Below are 20,326 nucleotides of genomic sequence, written 5' to 3'. Positions count from 1 at the left end.
AGGTTGAGTCCAAAAGAACCAATATCATCTGAGCATCTTTCCTCATGTTTGGAAAGCTCTCCTCCTTGAGAAAAGAGTAAAAATCAAGCAGTGAGCTGGACTTACATTGATCTGCTAGTGCTCCATCAGACTGCAGGTCAATAAGTTCCAGCTGAACATCACTGGGTGCATTATACACAATGCAGGAAATGGGAGAGAAAATCAGGTGCATTTCACCCTGGAATTTTCTGAGATCTTCAATTCGCCTTGAAACCTCTACATGAAGTGCTTGTTAAATGGATGAGTACATGCAGAGGAGATCTTTCAGGGTTTGCATGTGAGTGAGACTGTTGCTCTCTAGTTGGCTTGAATAAAACTGCAATTCTGTCATAAGAGCCTTCATCAAGCTATGAATTTGATGAACAAAAGGTTCTTGCTTTACAGTTTGGTGTTTAATTATTTTATCAGCACAGTCACATCAACGGCAAATGCAAGATATGTCACCCAGTGTTGATCTGAGAGCTCTGAAATGTCTTTCCCTTTCTGCACCCAAAACTTTCAAATCTCTGCCTTCAGGTCTCAAGCTCTATTTGACAATTTGCCCAGGCTGAGCCATCTGACAGCTGTGTGGCAAGTGATGTCACTGTGTTCACATTTGTGATTCTCCAAAATTCTAACAACTGTTTGTGATTTTGTGTTCGTGCCCTGTTGAAGTTACCTTTTTTTTGTTACAACATCCAAAACACTGCTAGTCTTTAGCACTCACGTGCACAACACATGCTGGTGGATGATACAATGCAAGACACTCCTTTTTATCTTGATTTTAGTCACTTTATATTGCATATATTTTAACAGTCCGATATTTTTTCTTGCCAGATTTGGACATCCATCAGTTGTAAAACATTTTAATTAGTCCCATTTCAGTTCGGCCTGTCCATACACACATTTACCTCAGTCGTTGTTCTGTGCACTGATAGCGTTGCTGCCCGCTCTTCCGTAATCTTGAAGTCCATTATCCCTCAGGCATATACAAGCAATTTGGCTCTGTCACTGATATCGCAGCCCTCGTCCAAAGTCAAGGGGAAGAAGGTTCAACTTGCTAAAGCTCCAGGTTATCTGCAATGTCCTCAACCTTTCTTGTCACGGTTTGCTCGGACAGCAGAACTTGCTTAATTACTCGTTTTTTTCAGGGCCTATTAATGCTGAAGAGTCCTAGACAAATTCCCCATTTAAAATATAGCTTACTGTTTGTTGTGATTTTGCCAGCTATCTCAAAGCTTGTTATGGATACTGCAACCTTGGATGCGGGACGCTAAGGTAGAATAATCTTGCCACTTTTGAAGTTGAGCTAGCAAAGCATCTGATGTCTAGGCCCTTTCAGCATCACTATAGTTTTTGTATTCCTCCACAACTTTACTCGGGTAATGCCAGTTTAATTTGTAATCCTTAAACACAGCGATCTGCTTCCCGCAAACTAAACACACAGCTTTTAACATTGAGTTCATTAAATAAATACATGGTTTTCCATATATGGTTAAATGCCCTGCATTTTGCATCTATCTTTCTTTTTTTTTTTTTTTTTTTTGCATAAACTGGCATTTTGGAAGGCCTAAGTTTACATATTGCATCATCATGCAGGTAACAAAAACAATACACCCCAAATAAAAGCAAAATCTTTAGTTAATGTGTGAAGTAAAAATAGAAATTATATGAATTTTTTAAAATTTCTAATTAACCTTGTGCAGGCTGGTATCAGCCAATCAACCAAGGGCCGTACAATGGCAAGGTCTGGCACGCTCCTTCTAGTTATTAAAGACAATGCCAGCAAACAAGTCCCACCCACAAAGCATGGTAAACTAGTCAGGATTTTAATGCAAAAAAAAAAATCTGATTGTCATCCAACTAGACTAAAAATAACAAGTTTTGTCCTGATGCCAGTATTGAGCTGATAGGAGGTATTGTAATTGCGTGGAAAGGGACCAAATAACACGTATGAGTTTGAAATTGAATTAAATATAACAACAATATAAGTAGCAGAAATAAACACCTTGATGTTTGCGATAATTTATATAAGGGAGAAATCTAAAAGTTTTTTTTTAATTTGCTTTGTGTGGAAATGGAATGGAAGTGGTTCGAAGAGGCAGTGTTGAGTAGTGCGAAAGAAGTGCATGGAATGAGCAAAGTTGGTCGAGGTATTAGGTAAGGAAGTAAATGGTCGAATGATGAGGTCTCAGAGGCTGTGACAGAGAAGAGATGAGTGGCTGCAAAATAAGATTGGTGATGCATATGAAAGTAATAAAGTGAAAAAAGGTTGGTGAAAGCGGTACTGGAAGCAGTGAAAAAGGAAAGCAAATGATGAATGCTGTCAAAAAATAGGAATGAACTTTGAGGAAAGGAGAAAGTGTTCTGGAAAGATGTGAAAAGAGTAAGATAGAGCGGGTCTGGAAAGGAAAGGAAAGTGAGAGATAGGAACTGTAGATTGCTGGTTAGTGGTAGTGCAGTCAGGAGTATTTTGAGGAGTTGCTGAATGTGGAGGATGGGAGGGAAGTGAGAGTCGCGGTAACCGGTGGTATAAGGAGAATGGCTTTTGTTGGGTGCCATTGTATAAGAGTAAAGGTGATAAGTATAAATGTAGCAATTTGATGGTATCAGTCTGTTGTCTGTGTCTGGTAAGCTGTATGGAAGAGTCTTGATTAACAGAGTGAGAGGAAGAACAGATGAAGTGGTGATGGAGGAGCAGAGTGGTTTCAGGGAAGGAAGAGGATGTGTGGATCAGGTGTTTGCAGTACAACAGGTGTGTGAGAAATATTTTGCAAATTGTAAGGAATGGTTATTTGGCTTCCATGGACTTGGAAAAGGCGTATGACAGGGTTGATAGAGAGGTTTTGTGGCAGGTGATGGTAATGTATGAAGTTTGTGGAAAGTTGTTGAAAGCATTGAGAGTTTTTGTGTGAACAGCAGAGCATGTATGATTTAATCAAGGATGCAGGGTTTTGGGTGCTCTAAGGAGAGTGATGAGCAGCTAGAGTATGAGTATGGATCTTAAGAGGGGACTGTATGATAGTGTGATTGTGCCGACTGTGTTGTATGGTGCAGGGACTTGGAGCCTGAATGCAGATTTGAGAAAGAAATGAAATGTTTTTGAGATGAAGTGTTTGAGGAGTATGTTAGGAGTGACAAGATTGGATAGATTGAGAAATGAAATTGTTAGAGACAGAATTGAAGTAGTAGTGGAACTGAGCAAGCGTGTGTCTATAAGAGTACTCGGTTGGTTTGGACACATGGAGAGGATGGACGAGGAGCGAATGTTGAAGAGGATCTACAGAGCAGAAGTAACTGAAACGAGACCAAGAGGAAGGCGGCGATTAATGTGGATGATTGGTGTTATGAGTGCACTGGAGGATAGAGGTCTCAATGTAATGGAAGCTAGAGCTCGTGTTGGTGATAAGAATGAGTGGATAGCTGTTGTGAAAAGATAGTGGGATGTTTGGACGCGTTCTAAGGGATGGTAAGGGCACCTGTATGAGGTGGCAGGGGTAAACCAGTGAAAGCTGTCAGGCCCTGCTGTTGAACAGAAGAATGTGTTGTGTCACCCTGACCCGAGTGACATAAGGAATGAAGAAGAAGAATTTACTTTTATTGTCATTCTTTGTAACCGTGCACACAGAACGAAATGTCGATACACCTGACCCGTACAGTTAAACTGTAGCGAGCCGATGCAGCCGCAGCCAAACAGGGCGCCGCCATTTTAGACCCAACTGCTGTGTTGGGAGGTGACCAAACCAATTCCAACCCTTAATGCCGAGCCCCAAGCAGGGAGGCAATGAGTACCAATGTTGTAAGTCTTAGGTATGACTCGGCCGAGGCTTGAACCAGCGACCTCCCAGTCTTGGGGCGGGCGCCCTACCATCTAGGCTACCGAGCTAGTGTAGGCTACCGACATAGCCGCTTTCTTGTGTCCCGTTTCTTTTGGAGGGACGAAAGCATGACCAACTTGGGTGCTGGGGTGCTCAACTTGTTTGGGTTGACCATGGTCAATTTTTTTGTGTTTTTTGCTTCTTTTTCGTTTTTTCTTTTCTTAGTGTTTGTGTATGTGTTTGTCTTTCTGTAGGTCACCCCTCTTGAAGGATATGACCAGGGCAGATAGTAGATGGATTGAACATTTTTTATTTAAAGGTTGAATTGCAGTATAGCGGGGGATAGAAACCTATGATAAACAGCTCTGAACACAGGTGCCCCAGATAAAAACCTTAAAACAACAAAATAGTATATGATAAGCACTACCTATGTTTAATATACGTGCATATAGTTAAACAACATTATGAATAAGTATGACAAATTAGATTTCCCTTTAGTGTGACGTAATTTGAGCTGGTCGAATATGGTAATGCATACAAAGGGGTAGGTGACGGCAACGGCTGTTTAGAAATATTACTTTATTATTTAATAATACAAGTTTATGAGACTCTGGTAGGACCACACCCTGGCGCCCCGCCAGAATCTTCCTTTGTTTGGTAAACACTGAGAGATGTTTTTTTTCCTTTGTGTGTGTGAATGTTTTTGTTTCTTCTCTCATGTTTGATGTAGGTTGTGGCTCCAACCATTAGCTCCCCAGTGTGCCAGGAGCAGCTCATTGAGGCTGGCAAGCTGGTGGCCAAGTCGGTGGAAGGTTGCATGGATGCCTCGCAGGGGGCCACAAATGACGAGGGCCTCTTGAAGCAAGTTGGCGTGGCTGCAACGGGTGTTACTCAAGCATTAAATGATCTGCTGCAGCATATTAAACAATACGCCAGTGGAGGGCATCCCATCGGGCGCCACGGAGAAGCCACGGACCGCATTTTGGATGTCACGGAAAACATCTTCAGCTCAATGGGAAATGCTGGTGGGTGCCATGCTAAAGCGAAAGTGAGCTTGCTAGTGGTAAAAAATGCTGCATTCATTAAAGACAAAACAATAACATTGATTTCAATCAGCGGCCCTCAAACTACACGCCACGGGCTGGATATGTTTGATCTGGCCCCCTGAACAATAACAGATTATTTTTCACCTATTAAAAAAACTAAGTCTGGGTGCATGTTTTGGGTTGTGATGGGTTTCAGACCTCGGTTGCGACAGTTAGAGGTTGAACTCTTACCAATGCAGTAGCATTGATAGAAAAGACATCTGAAAGGACATTGGGTTTTATCTCATCATCACACAGGACCAGGGATTTTTGTCATTTCCATGTGTTATTTGAAAACCATTAATTTTTACATTTAGGCACTTCTGCATTCATCACACTTTTTTTGTTCCAAACTAGAAGGGAAAAGTGATGTGGCCCTCACAGGAAAGATTTGTACCCCTGACTTACAGTATATATTAATAATGGTTTGCAATGATTGATCAATTGAAAAATGTTGCTCGCCAAATTCACAAAACATTGTGTGCAACAAAAATCAAACCCAGCCTTTCATTGTGATAGCGCAAAAACTCAGACTAATAATCACGAGACCAATAGTGATACAGATAACACACGAAAAGGCATTAGATTTTATTTTATTTTCACACTATTTTTACTCAAAAGTGCCAGACACACATGTTAAGGATGGAACAGAAATTTGTCCTGAAAGATATAAATAAACGCACGACGAGGGAAACAACTCTTTGGTGTAACTGATGATGAATCAGACCTTGCCTTTATTTCTATCTTTAAGGATGACTGTCTGTTTTCACCATTCTTTAACACCCTTTTCTGGCACTGTGAGCAAAAATATTACGATAACAAAATAAAATAAAATGCTTTCCGACGGGGTCGAGTGGTTTAGTGTTGGCGCCCTCACCACCATGACTCGGGTTCGATTTTTGTTGCATATAATGTTTGGGGATTTTGATCAATCATTGCTCAAACTTGGTGACCTAACCACGTGACAACACCATGACTGACGGTATTAGCCCGTACTAAACACTGGACAAGGCCAGTAAAAAGGTAGACAACAAGAACAAATACAGGTTTACTATCCAACACCTTTGGCAATGACTAGTCAAACATATATTGTGCAGCCGTCGAATGAGGTGGCTCCCTTTGCTGGAAAGCACAGAGGGCGTTATTTCGAGAAAAAGTAAGGTGGCATTAGCAATAATTGCTACCGAGTTATACAGTCTTAATCCTGCTATATTCACACATATAAACAACTCTTTTCATTCTGCCTGACTTCAGTCGACACAATCTGTACCACTTTATTGTAAAGGATCCACATACACCGGTGCTGATCTTAAAGCTAATAAAAGTCTGCTTACCAATTCTTTTATTAGCTGGTATGCGTTACTGTGCATTCGTTCTGCTGATGAATGCAGCCTCGACTGAAATGTTTCCATTGCGTTATGTTACTAAAACGACTCTGTATCTAACGTTTTGGGGAATGTATTAGAAGAGTAAAGCACTGAGCGTTCCCACTTTGTATAGAAATCACTTTTGAGAATGTTGAAAATAATAACTTTGGCCAAATGAGATTTTATCTTCTGAACATTCATCTCTCATTTTATCCATTGATAATTGGCAGTTCTTTTCAGCGTAATAACTTTATGGTAGAGCACATAAGTTTTCAGTACATGTGATATTTGAAAGATTACTGTATAGAATCCCTGGTTAATCACAATAAAAGTAGGTATTTTACATAGTAAGGAATGGCAATGGTAAGACACTGACGTAGCTTGTTAGCATTAGCTAACCTATCATATTGAGTGTCTTTGACGTGGCTCGTACCTAAACATAAAATTGCTTGGGAATACATCAAACCTACATTGTAAAAAATGCTCTCTGCAAATCCTGGAAAACTTGAGAGCTGCCAAGGGTGCCAGTGTTGAGCCTCGACACAACACTCCCTCCGTTTTTTTCTTCATCAAAATGGATAAAATTCCAACTAGGGCTCATAAGCTTGCCCACCGCACAAGAATTAATCACCATTATAAGTGGTGGTTATATTCATCTGTGGTGGTTAAGAACGAGTACCGCGTGCCCGAGCTGAACGTCCAGAACGGCGTGCTCAAATCTCTGTCCTTCCTTTTCGAGTACATCGGAGAGATGGGCAAGGATTACATCTATGCCGTGACGCTACTCCTCGAGGATGGGCTTACATGAGCATGCTGATGGAAGACGATGAGACCTACAAAAAGCAGTTCTCGCGCTTCATCAAGAACGGCGTGACCGCAGTTTTGATTGAGATGTACAAAAAAGCTCATGCCTCCATTCGTGAGAACCCGGTCCATGAAAAGAAGCCACCCAAGGAGGTCAAGAAGAAGAGGTGGAACCGTGCTAAGCTATCTCTGGCCCAAAGGAAAGATCGTGTCGCCCAGAAAAAAGCCAGCAGTGACCCATTCATTTGCAGGAGAAACTGTGAAGGCCTTCCAGGAGCGCTTGGTAGAGGAAAGGAAGACTCGTCTGGAGGAACGAAAGCGGCAGCGTAAAGGAGACTGGTGTAAATCTGTCTACCTCCAGAAACCAGAAGAACAGCAGCGGATCCATGAGGAACAGCTCAAGAGGGGAGCGTGAGCTTATTGAACCAGAGCAGCGCGAGGAAGAAGAGCGAGTGTACCAGGAGCGCTTGTGCAAACTTGAAGAGCATGAATGGAAGCAGAGCGCTGGCCAGAAGGAAATCGAAGACCGGGAGAGGCCCAGAAGATAAAACCAAGGGAATGGTGGAAAGAGGGTCCTGATGAAGATAGGGAGGAAAATGACACACCTCGGCGTGGCGAGGGTGTGTTGCAACTCAAAAGATCATTCAAGTGCTTCTTGTCGTCCGTCATGGCTCTCATTCTGCCAGGGTAGGCAACCTGACTTGACGTGCAAAGGGTCCATTCTGTAAAACCTCGCACTAAGTTATAAGGCTCACTTTGAAATATACGGCCAATTTGCGGTTTGACAGAAAAACAGAAAAGAATCTGTTGCAGTGTCGCCAGTAGTATCGGATGGGAAAAGCGGGAACAAGCACTTTTTAATTTGCCGTTAATAGATCTGTGAAAATAAGCCAGACTTTTTGCCCTGATTAGCTCGTCGCATACAGCAGCTATATATCTGAACTTTTACCGCAATATCATCATAAACAGGTGAGATGGTCCGACAGGCTCGTATCCTTGCCCAGGCCACATCCGATCTTGTCAATGCCATCAAGATGGATGCAGAGGGAGAATCAGACCTGGAAAATTCACGGAAGCTCCTGTCAGCTGCCAAGCTTCTGGCAGATGCAACTGCCAAGATGGTTGAAGCAGCCAAGGTCTGAGTTTATTTTAATCAAATACTCTACGCATCCAAATAATCCATTTCTTGATCTTTTAAGACGAGCAAATGACCATTCGTTTTTGCAAATCTGAATTTTATCACCATGAAACCATAAAATAAAGCAGAGAGCTTGTCTATGGAGTGACCTCAATTAATGTGGAAAATCAAATGCTAAATTTGTCTTTAAATTAAATTGTACTTGTTGGCAATAGTTTGACACTGTGTCAACTTTGGTGTGGACTTTAGGGAGCTGCAGCAAATCCTGACAGCGAAGAGCAGCAGCAGAGGCTACGAGAGGCGGCTGAAGGTCTTCGCATGGCGACAAATGCGGCCGCACAGAACGCCATCAAAAAACGTTTAATTAACAAGCTTGAGGTAAGTCAGCTCCGATTTGAATTATGCGATTGAAAATTCTATGATAATCTGATCTAGGGGGAAAAAAAGACCATCTGTCTGCCCTACCCTTTTCGTATCTTAATTATTAATTTCTTACTTTCCATCCGACAGACCGTTGGTCATCCTTCATACCTTCCTTTCTCCCTTCCTTGCGTCCTTTTCCTTCTTTTCTTCCTTCCTTCTTCTGTCCCTTCCTCTCTACCTCCCTCCCTGTGGTGCAAACTTTAAATGCATCTTTGTATTCATATTTCCTTTTAGAATGCTGCTAGACAAGCTGCTGCAGCAGCGACACAGACAATAGCTGCAGCCCAACATGCTTCCTCATCCAACAAGAACCAGGCTGCCCAACAGCAGCTGGTCCAAAGCTGCAAGGTAACTACTTAGAGTACCAAAAATTTTGGACTATAAGCCACTACTTTTTCCCCAAACTTTCAACCCTGCGGCTTATTCAGTGCGGTCAATTTATGTAATTTTTCTAACGGCCGCCAGCGGCGCTCGAGTACAAAAGGTAAGATTTAGACCGGTCGAATATACGCGCCGAGGAAGACTGCAACTTCACTAAAACTGGCCGCATGACAGCGTGGGGCAGCATAAAAAAATCCACCATCACCAACGGGTTCCTGCTGCGTGACAGAGAGGAGGACACAGAATCAGGAGTGGATGAAAGTTCCACCGACAGTGACAGCGCGAGTCCGGCTGCGGGAGCGTGGGACGACGTCCGTTCTTTCCGACACTGAGGAAGACGACTTTGATGGCTTCAGCTATAAGGAGGAAGATGAGGACGGTTTACCGTGATTTTTACAAGTACTGTATGTTTTTTTTAACAGACCCGTTTACTGTGTTGCTAGCGTGTTGCTACCATTAACGGGCACCGTTTGGGATGAAAGTTGTATTATTATTATTAAAGCTTTGAAAACTCTCTCGGTGTACCGTCTTTCTTAAATATGTGTAACCCATGTATAATATGTATTTGCAACTGTATATTTTTGTAATGTATTTATTTGTATTTATTTGAGACACTTATTCTGATATGTTTTGCGAATTGAAAAAGAGGGGCGGAGCAAACGCGGGCTGACGGGAAGTGGGGTAAAGGTGAGTAAGACATTTTTGTTGTCGCGGCGGACAATAGTGGATATATATTTTTCCCACCTGTACCTTTGGAAATATAGCCTTTTTTTCCTTGGATTACTTTCAACGGGACTCTGCAGGTCCGCATCAAACCTTTAGTACCAGTATCATTTTCCGTTCGTTTTGCCGGCTGTGATTTTTGGACTGTGTACTTCAATGAAGGACATTTAGCTTTAACCGCGGGACTTGAAGTCTGGTTTGGATCAATTTTGTGTTTGTGTTACAATTTTTTAATGTGGGCGCATGCAGCTTATATACAAGTGCGGCTTGTGTATGTACAAAATCGGTTTTCCTCTTAAAATGTGGTGGGTGCGGCTCATAATCAGGTGCGCTCTATAGTCCGGAATTTACGGTATATAGAATACCAGGAGTCAGGAACCTTTTTGACTCAAGGAGTCATAAAGGCAAAATATTGGGGGGAAAGAACCTTGTCATATATTTTAAGACCAAAACGCTAAACCCGCTCCCCAGACAAAAGCTTATTATTCAGCTTATTTTATTTCACTGTGTGACTTTTGGTGATTTGATAAAATGTAATAAATAATTGTAATACCCCAGGGCCTGTGTCCCACTTAAGTACACTACTTAAAATTTGTCTCCCTCAAGCGGTTACTTAAGAGTGTTAAGGCTCATTTTGACCGACATCTTTGCTATGAATAATAGTTTTAGGTTCGAGCAAAGATCTCTTGTAAAAATGTTACAAAATTCTGCAAATGACGATTGTGAGCTATTTACCTTAGACGTAGACGGCGCAGGGCAAAATACAGGAGGGATGGCTTGTGCTCTGGGCATGCCTATTGGTGTGACACCTTGACTGTGCCCTTATATATACTGGACAGTACCATAATCTTTTTCACTCCAATTTGGAACCCCATGGAAAAAATTCACGGTATCAATTTTGTCTCCGAGCCATACGTACTCATGAAAAGAGCAATATGTAACTTGTGAGCCATAGGTTAAACTGTACTAGTAAGAATTAATCAAATTATTAGATACATTGCCCAATCATGAACTATAGTATACTGTCTTTTTTATTTATTTTCCTGTAATGCTTCCATTTTATTTTGTGATGGGCGAATCTGGTATCAGGTATGTCTATGCAAATTGATACCAGCCTTTTTTTTTCTAAGGTATTATGGAACTAGAAATTTAAAGAACAATAAATTGTAGGTAATTTAATTAAGTTTCAAGAAAATTCTTCTTTTGGGGGAAAATTAATTTTACTATTTACTTTCCTTAAGGGTTGAGTTAATTAAAGCCTTTTTTTGGTGTGTTATTCCCCTGTCTGTGTCTCCTAGGTGGTTGCAGAACAGATCCCTCGGTTGGTTCAAGGAGTCCGAGGAAGCCAATCTCAGCCTGACAGTCCGAGCTCTCAATTGGCCCTCATCAGCGCCAGCCAAAACTTTCTACAGGTACTGTAACACACAACAAACAAAACATTGTGCTTTTTTTAACTTTACCTGTTTTTATCTTCCTCTGGACTATGTTGGTATTGTTCTAAGCCATTGATTGTCTTTCAGGATCACAGCTAAGACGAAGGAAAAAAAAAATCAAAGACAACTTACTAAATAAAAGATCATATTTTTGTTGTTGTATAGCCTGGTGCAAAGATGGTCACAGCCTCGAAGGCCACAGTTCCGACTATCAATGACCAGGCTTCTGCTATGCAGCTCAGCCAGTGTGCAAAGAACCTGGCAAGTGCTTTGGCTGAACTACGCACTGCTTCACAGAAGGTACGTCTTGTAAACTGATTGTTATTTAAAATTACTGAAATTAAAGTCAAGTCATTTTCAATTGTATAGCCCTAAATCAAGAGTCTCAAAGGGCTTCACAGATTATTACACTATATTACACAGACTATTTTTCAGAATATTATTATACATTCCCCTGCTCTGGAGCCGACTAGAAGAGTAGGTTATTCATATGCTATAGAGTAGAAGTGAGTTTCAAAATCCATTATGTTTGTAACTTGATAATACATTTTACATGAAGAAGTAGTCACGTTGGTTTTACATATCATTCACTTACATTTAGTTACATTTATAAGTTATGTCAGGCCTTAAGGGCATCTTCATTACACTGATGTGGCCCTTTTGATTCCTATGGTTTATAACAATACTTAATACTCATTTGATTTCCTTTGAACCTACTGCATGAATAAAAGATGATATAATGTACATATGTAACCGCGGTGTACGTGTCCCACCAAAGATCCACATTCACGCTGGACTGGATGATGAGGTTTTTATTATTACAGTTTCTGCAAATGGATGAGTCACAACATTAGCTTTTTCTGCTGGGTTTGATCTCTTTGATCTCTTTGTAGTTCTCTCTAGTAAGACTAACAACAACGCATATCAAAGAGCTTTCTTTTCACTTTACAGAAAATACATTTTAGAATATCACAATACATTTTTACATCTTTACATTTTAACAAGAGATCGTATAGTGGATTTTTAACGTTTACAATGAATTCAACATGTTTTTCTTTAGTCTGAATTTTAACCAACATCATCCTTTTTTAATGTATATGAGAAAATAGGAATAAAAACAATAATGAGTATAAAAATGGGTACAATTTACCTGCAAATGGATGAGTCACAACATTAGCTTTTTCTGCTGGGTTTGATCTCTTTGATCTCTACAAGGGGAATTAATATTTAGTAAAACAGAAACAAAACAAAAATAAACCTAAACAGCTTGACAATATCAATCACATTACTATGCATGGTGAGAGATTTGTCAGCTGGGGTTATAATGTTTAAAATTAACTTCTTTTGTGGAGCACCAAAAGATATGTCTTACCTTTGTAGTTCTCTCTAGTAAGACTAACAACATGTTAGAAGCCAAAACCAAACCCCACCCCATACCAGCAGATGGCACTGTTGGACTCAGCATTGCAGGACATTTACCAAAAACTATACACATATTTCAGCAGGAATTTCAATAAAACAAAAGTTATTATTACACCCGTTACACATAGTTACGACATTCTGCTGTGTACTTTTAAATTAATAGCCCTGTGTGAGACACAAATTTTAATGTATTTACTCTCTTGCTCTTGTTCAAATCCTCTCTCTGAAGCTCCCTGTTTATTATGTAACACTTGCTTTTGTCTTTTATTTTCCAATAAGGTGGAACGTATGTTTTGTATGTGCAGTCTTAAAAACATACATAAATACACCATGTTCAGTTTCCCAGAGGTTTTATGTAGGACATTGTCTTATCTGGCTGTAAGTTAGCAAATTTGTGATACTCCATTCACCGTCGGGTCGGCCACATGTAGTGGGCAACTGACAAAAAAACAATTTAGCTGATGGATCAAATGCATCATCAATAAGCATGAATTCATAGTTATGCACCTGTTTTTTGGAGTCCTGACTGGATTTTTATGATAATTTGTCTTTGCAGGCACAAGAGGCGTGTGGCCCACTGGAAATTGACAATGCTCTGTCAGTTGTGAGACGTCTGGAGAAGGATATTCAGGACGCCAAAGCTTCAGCTGATGAAGGCAAACTAAAACCACTACCAGGCGAGAATGTAAGCTGCAATTTAAGTCACATGCTTATACACAATTTGGGCAAATTCTTTGCGGGGGCAAATACCCACTAAAGATAATAAAATTTTTCTCTCTACATCTCATCACAGCTTGAGAAATGCTCCCAGGACCTTGGTACCAGCACAAAAGCAGTAAGCTCAGCCATAGCCCAATTGTTTAGTGAAGCCACCCTGGGTAATGAGAACTATACAGGTGTGTTTCAAACTTTTTAATCATTTGCATTATCTATTGTCAAAATGAATCACAATTTGTTTTATCTAAAGGTTTTGTCATAGCCATACATTATTGAAAAGCCTGCACTATATTTTTTTAAAGTAACACAAGTGTGGAGGACCGATAGAGGATAAAATTTGTTTTTAAATTGATATTGATCATCAATAACTATTAAAACAATTTGGAAAACAACAAATGCTAAATTTGACCTTGATTTCAGAGTTGATCTGTAAATGAGATAGGAAACATAGGTACGCTGAGTTTTCCAGGGCTGTGGATTTGAGTTGGTAAAATCAAGTCAGGGAAGCAAAGGAGGGGTTTTTGACTTCTCTTAATAGAAAGCTTAGTCAGCGTGGGAGAGGTAATGCAAAAGAGAGAGTGACACTAAAATTGTCATATGCATTTGACAGGATTTGAAATCGAATATCAAACAAAAAATATACTACTAAACCACTCTTACCCACAGTTTGCATGCATTTTCATTTAAGGCAGTACGATACAGTCTGCTAGGCTTTCTCCCTTTTTCTTGATAACAATTCTGGTTTAACTGGTTTTCTGACAAATAGGAGCTTTTGTTCAGCGGCCCTTAAAGACAATAGGCTTTTCCGTTTCATCCTGGGGCAAACCGTTGAAGCCAAAATGTGCCGTCCAGACGAGTTCAAGCTGCGCTTATTCATTTCGACTTAATTTCCGGGGTTTGTACGGGTTCTTGAATTCCTTAAAAATACTTAATTTTATTTTTGTGTTTTCAAGGTCAGAATTTTGGGTGAAGTGCTTGAAAATTCTGGGAATTGTTGCCATTGCAATGTTTTTTGGCAGCCTGACTCTATAGACCACGCAATAAAAAATTCTTATTAAGTGTGTGAAAATTACACCGACACGTCTGCTCGGCGTTGTTGAGTGAAGCATTACAGCCTCCTACTGGTTACACCCAGGAAGACTGCTCTGTTTAGAAAACTGTCTCTTTTGGCTCGGCTCACTGAAAAGAACTGGATACTAATAAAAATAATTATACAGTACACCAAATTATTTAGTAATTAGTAAATGAATATGTTTTGCAAGGGATCCCTGCAAAACACATGGAAAATAAATTAAAATATTTACTAATCTAGACAAATTTGAGATACAAAAAAATTAAGCTTATTGCACACTGAATACATTTAAAGTCGAACAACAACACAAAATCCCTGAAAATGTTAAACAATTAAATATAAATTACAAGTATCAACACTTTAGTGATATAAATAAATGATAAAATGAAAAAAAAAACTATTTACAATTTTAATTCAACCAATTTAGATATACTGTACCTCCACTTAAAACAAGTATAAAAATGAATATTAAAAAAAGTAAAACAAAAACAGTCAATAGAATGCACTCCGCTTCTGCGCAATCATTATTGTTAAAATGAGTCCAAGTTTGTCTCATTTTTCAGTTTTTTTTACATACAGTACTTTCTTTTTTTTTTTTTTTGTCTTCCGTATTGAACTCATTTATTAACCAACCCCTATAGAGCCCTTTCCGTGTTTGTAAACAAGTGAGGCCTATTAAAGCTCTTTGTGCATTGTTGAAGCAGAAAGACAAAATTCATATCAGTTTATAGCAGCGCATTGACACAAAAAGATCATAGATCATAAATAGGAACAGCTCAAAACAGCACAAAGTATTTGCTAGCAGTAAGATAGCCAACAAAAAAAGTTATTTTTCTGGATTTCCTCCTTTGACCTTATTGGAAAAAAGTCTGAAATCGGCCTTCAAAGTGCTTCAAAAGTGCTTGAATTTGGCCATGGATTACTATTTTGTACACCTATTTAATAGGTGTACGAACCCTGGATTTCTTTCTTCGACTTTTGTGCAATACTCTCAAGGTGAAAACGTAACAATTATGACATAACTTAACAGAAAAGAGAAACATTCTTAAAAAAGGGACGTTTATGTGTTGTTGTTTTTTAAAGCTATCTATCATTTTGCTTTTTCAAGGCTTGGCTGCCAGAGACGTAGCCGAAGCTCTAAAATCACTGGCCTCAGCAGCAAGAGGAGTTGCTGCCACCACAAACGACGCAGCAGCACGTGCAGCTCTACTGGACTGTGCCATTGATGTCATGGACAAGTCTGGAAGCCTAATTGAGGAGACAAAGAAGGCCATTCTTAAACCAGGAGATGCAGAGAGTCAGCAACGGTTGGCCCAAGTAAGGGATAAAGCTGGGGGTTTGGGGCAGATTATTTTGTTATTTCAATAGATTAAGTAATTTACCTCATTACTAATCATCCGCCCCCTGCCCATCCTTTTATTATGATTTTCTTTGCATGGTTTTGTGTGAGAATTTTCAAATAATGACACAAGTTTAGGTGAATTTCTCAGTCTGTGCTTCTGGTTATGTCCTTAGGTGGCCAAAGCGGTTTCTCAGGCCTTGAACAGATGTGTGAACTGCCTCCCGGGTCAAAGAGATGTGGACAATGCCATCCGTACTGTGGGTGAAGCCAGCAAATATCTCCTTGCTGATTCTGTAAGTTCATTAAACTATGGAATGCTTTGCAAGTTTGCTACTGGTTTCTACTTCAATTCGTTTTTGGTCTTAATTTTTATAAAGTTTAAGACAGTTGTATTTTCACTGTAAACCATGTCTGATTTAGCCAATACATTATTTAAAAAACAAACAAACGATTGACCAATTACTTTTAAGAAGCAAATTTAATATTTGTAACCGTTTTTATCCTTTTTTCTCAGAGAAATGGCTAAAAAAAAACCCTCATAATCAATCTCATCATTTTAAGTGGGGCACACACACAATTAAACTGTGATTTCTATACATATACGTGTATATATATATATATATATATATATATATATATATATATATATATATATATATATATATATATATATATATATATATATGCATATATATGCATATATATATATATATATGCATATATATATATATATATATATAGTCAAGTCAAGTCAAGTCATTTTTATTTGTATAGCCCTAAATCACGAAGAGTCTCAAAGGGCTTCACAGATTGTTACACTATATTACACAAACTATTTTCAACCGACAAGAGGAGTAGGTTATTCGTATGCAATGGAGTAGAAGTGAGTTTTAAGTTTAGATTTAAACATTTCCACTGAGGTTGCAGATCGAATCTCAGGGGGAAGAGCATTCCACAGCACCGGTGCCCGGATGGAGAACGCTCTCGAACCAGCAGAAGACTTCTTTGCTCTCGGGATCATCAGAAGACCAGCACTCTCAGATCGTAGGCATCGGACCGGGACATAGTGGCAGATCAGATCTGAAAGATAAGAGGGAGCAAGTCCATGTATGATTTTGTACAAGAGGACCAGATCCAACCCTTACGCGCAAGCTGTACCACCGTCACGCTCAGTGTGCCCTACGCTTAGGCGGCCATTACCCCGTTTCCCAGGTTTGATCCGGCCCCCATGAACCACGCCAGGGAGAGGCCCCCCTCGTCCTTACGCGCAAGCTGTACCGCTGTCACGCACAGGTTGCCCCTACGTTAGACGGCCATTACCTCGTTTCCCGGGTTTGGGTAGACCCCCCCTGAGCCGCACCACAGACGGTGAGCACGCCACCACCCCGGTTACAAATTCACCGAGCGCATTTCGGCGCGAGTATCCTGCGGCCGTCGCAGTGTGAGTATATGGATGCATTACCTATCTAACGGGGCCTTAGGGGTCCCTTTTATGTGTCTGTAATGTGCCAACATCCTGCCCGTGCGTGGACTGAGTGCAACCGGCCTTCCGTTTCCCATTCCGTTTCATTCCGTTCCATTCACTTGTGATGTGACATTGTGCGCTGGAAGAACACGTGCACACACGGGCAGCACGGCGGCGCAGTGGTTAGCGTGTGCGGCACAGTTCTGAGGTTGTGGGAACCTCCTAAGTGGGTTCAAATCCAGCTCCCGACCTTACTGTGCGTAGTTTGTATGTTCTCCCCGTGCTTGCGCGGGTTTCCTCCGGGCACCCCGGTTTCCTCTGTGGCTGTGAATACTTATGTAAATGTGATTTCTTAGTTTTCTATTTTTAATAAATTTAAAAAAAGTTAAAAGAAAAAAAAAAAACTTTTTCACATTGTCATAATGGAGTATTTTGTAGAATTTTGAGATAAGAGATTAAATTAATACATTTTGGAATGAGGCTTTAAAATAAAAAAAAAATGTGGAAAAAGTGAAGCGGTGTGAATACTTCCCAGATGCACTGTATATACACACATCTATTGATTGATTGATTGATTATTGCTCCTGCGAAGGTCGGGGGGTCCCGTCCCTGTGCGTTGAGCCGACCATATGAACCAGGTTTTTCCAATGCTGGCGGTCTTGTGCCAGCTGTTCTGCATCCTCTACAGCAACTCCGTGTTGTTGGAGGTCGCCCGCAACGACATCGAGCCATCGAGTGCGGGGTTTCCCTCTTGGTCGTCTCCAGCCTGCGGCCTTTGGGTCAAACTGGAGAATGGCTCGTGTCGGATGGTCTGGTGGTAGACGAAGGACATGGCCAAACCAGCGGGTGCGGCGTTGTGCGACCAAGGATGATGCTCGGGGCTGGCACGTGCGGGCTCTGAACTCTTTATTGGAGATTCGCTGGGGCCACTTGATGTTCTCGATGGTTCTGAGACCCCTGCTATCAAAACCGTCAATTCCTGTGGCCAGGGTGTTGTTCAGGGGCCATGTTTCTGAGCCATAAAGCAGGATAGAGAGTACGGCAAGGTTGTAAATGCGGAGTTTCGTCTTGCGTGCGATGGTCTAGTGCCGCCAGAGTGGTTTCCAGAGAGACTGCAGAGCAGATGCTGCCAGGGCTCTTCTGCGGAGAATCTCTGGTTTTAGGTCCCCATTGTCTGTCACCATGGACCCCAGATACACAAAGCTCTTGACAGGCTCTACGATGTCGCTACCAATTTGGATGGGAGGTGGATCTGGTCCATCACCGACATACATGAACTTGGTTTTCGTCCAACTCCCTTGGAGGCCAAGACGCGCTGCCTCTTCGCTGTAAATGCCCAGAGCGTCTCTCAGCTGGCTGTAGGAAGTGCTGAGCATGATGGTGTCGTCAGCATACTCCAGGTCAGTCAGGTGGTAGTTGCCGAAAGACACTCCGGGGAAGCGCTCACCAACCCTGAACATCAGATGGTCGATGATGCAATTAAAAAAGTCGGGAGCAGCCACGCAGCCTTGACGAACGCCGCTGGAGATAGTAAACCAATTGGAGTAAATGCCGTTGATACGGACACAGCTCTCTGCGTTGCTGTAGAGCAGTTTGAACAGGGCTATGATCTTGGGTGGTGCTCCGAGAGCTTGGAGGATGTTCCACAGTGAAGAGTGGCAGACGGTGTCAAAGGCGGCCTTCAGATCAATGAATCCGCAAACGGACGGCAGAGATATGGTCCATTGTGGAGCGGTTGGGCATAAAGCCAGGGGATGGCGGCAGCTTCTGATTGCTGGAATGGCACGGCTGAGCAAGATCCTGGTAAAGACCTTGCCCGGGATGGAGAGTAAGGTTGTACCTCTGTGGTTTCCACAGACAAGCCTGTCACCCTTGCATTTCCAGAATGGCATGATGACTCCTCTGGTCCAGTCGGTGGGCAGCTGCTCCGATTCTCACACCTGGTTGAATAGGCAGGTTAGCCACTCCACCATGCCATCACCGCCGGCCTTGAGCATCTCGCCGGTAATGGCACAGATGCCGGGGGCTTTCTTGGTGTTCAGCTTCTTCAGAGCAGCTCTCACTTCCTCGGGTGTTACAGGGTCTGTGCAGCAGGCGTCGCTAGGAGGTGTCGTGTTTGCAGCCACTAGGAGGGTGGGATCAGCCGGGATGGTGCTGTGCTGCAAGAGGAGGCTAAAGTGCTCCTTCCAGCGCACGAGGCAGTTGGCTTCTGTCATGATGAGGTTGCCGTCTGAGTCTTTAACCAGGGCTGTCTTCATGTGTGGGCCGCTACGGGCTTGGCGTAGTAGACTGAATACGCGGTTCATGTTGTTGTTGGCCGCGGACTCAAGCTGTTGGGCTTCTGCCTGCCAAAACCTCTCCCTATCTTCAGCGATGGCCACATTGCGCAGGCGGTTCAGTCTCCGATACTCCGTGAGGCCGCCTCAGAGCCGGGCCTCACGCCGCTGGTCTATGATGTTTAGTTTCCTCTCTGATATCCAGGGCTTTCTCGGGGAGGATCGCGAGCGTCCAAGGACATTGTGAGCAGACTGGAGGACACTTTCCTTGAAGGCCGCCCAGTCTGTCAGCTTGTCAGGAGCCAGGGCATCGAGAGTGCGGCGGATGGAGCAACTGAAGTCTCTGGCGATGTTGGGGTCGCTGAGTCGGGAGGAGTCGGGGCGAGGCAGAGTCTTGTGCTGGTTGGCTCGGAGCTTTAGCTTGAGCTGGGCCACCAGCAGATAATGGTCTGTGTTGCCAAGCTGTGCTCCTCTGAACACCCGGCAGTTGGTTACAAACGACTTCCAGCGTCGTGATATCAGGATGTGGTCCAATGCCTTCCTGGTTCTGCCATCTGGGCTGTACCACGTCCAGTGATGGATGCATTTCCGGGGAAACCAGGTGTCAGCAACACAGAGGTTGTTTTGGTGGCAGAGGAGGAGGAGGCGGTTGTCATTGTTGTTAGTTGTGCTGTCAACGAAGGTGGTGCCGACAGGTGAGCCGGGGGACCGATCATTGCTGGATAGAGTGGCGTTGGCATCAGTGAGTGATCACACATACATACATACATATATATATATATATATATATGTATATATATATATATATATATATATGTATATATATGTATATATATGTATAT

At 41.9% G+C, this 20,326-nt stretch overlaps 1 protein-coding gene across 2 annotated transcripts in view; it reads left to right on the top strand.

Moving 5' to 3' along the window:
* tln1 (talin 1) overlaps nucleotides 1-20,326 on the top strand; it is a 165,364-nt gene that overhangs the window by 81,149 nt on the left and 63,889 nt on the right. For both annotated transcript variants that reach the window (XM_088355364.1, XM_088355363.1), the window contains 10 exons: nucleotides 4,567-4,861; nucleotides 8,062-8,228; nucleotides 8,480-8,608; nucleotides 8,888-9,001; nucleotides 11,056-11,169; nucleotides 11,356-11,490; nucleotides 13,169-13,297; nucleotides 13,406-13,508; nucleotides 15,510-15,718; nucleotides 15,917-16,036. In XM_088355364.1, the coding sequence (XP_088211490.1) occupies nucleotides 4,567-4,861; nucleotides 8,062-8,228; nucleotides 8,480-8,608; nucleotides 8,888-9,001; nucleotides 11,056-11,169; nucleotides 11,356-11,490; nucleotides 13,169-13,297; nucleotides 13,406-13,508; nucleotides 15,510-15,718; nucleotides 15,917-16,036 (1,515 nt within the window). The remainder of the gene's footprint in view (nucleotides 1-4,566; nucleotides 4,862-8,061; nucleotides 8,229-8,479; nucleotides 8,609-8,887; nucleotides 9,002-11,055; nucleotides 11,170-11,355; nucleotides 11,491-13,168; nucleotides 13,298-13,405; nucleotides 13,509-15,509; nucleotides 15,719-15,916; nucleotides 16,037-20,326) is intronic.

This window comes from Urocampus carinirostris, chromosome 16 (assembly GCF_059441175.1).
Source record: "Urocampus carinirostris isolate Australia breed hairy pipefish chromosome 16, RoL_Ucar_1.0, whole genome shotgun sequence".
Taxonomy (NCBI): domain Eukaryota; kingdom Metazoa; phylum Chordata; class Actinopteri; order Syngnathiformes; family Syngnathidae; genus Urocampus; species Urocampus carinirostris.
This window is presented reverse-complemented; position numbering and strand designations above follow the sequence as displayed.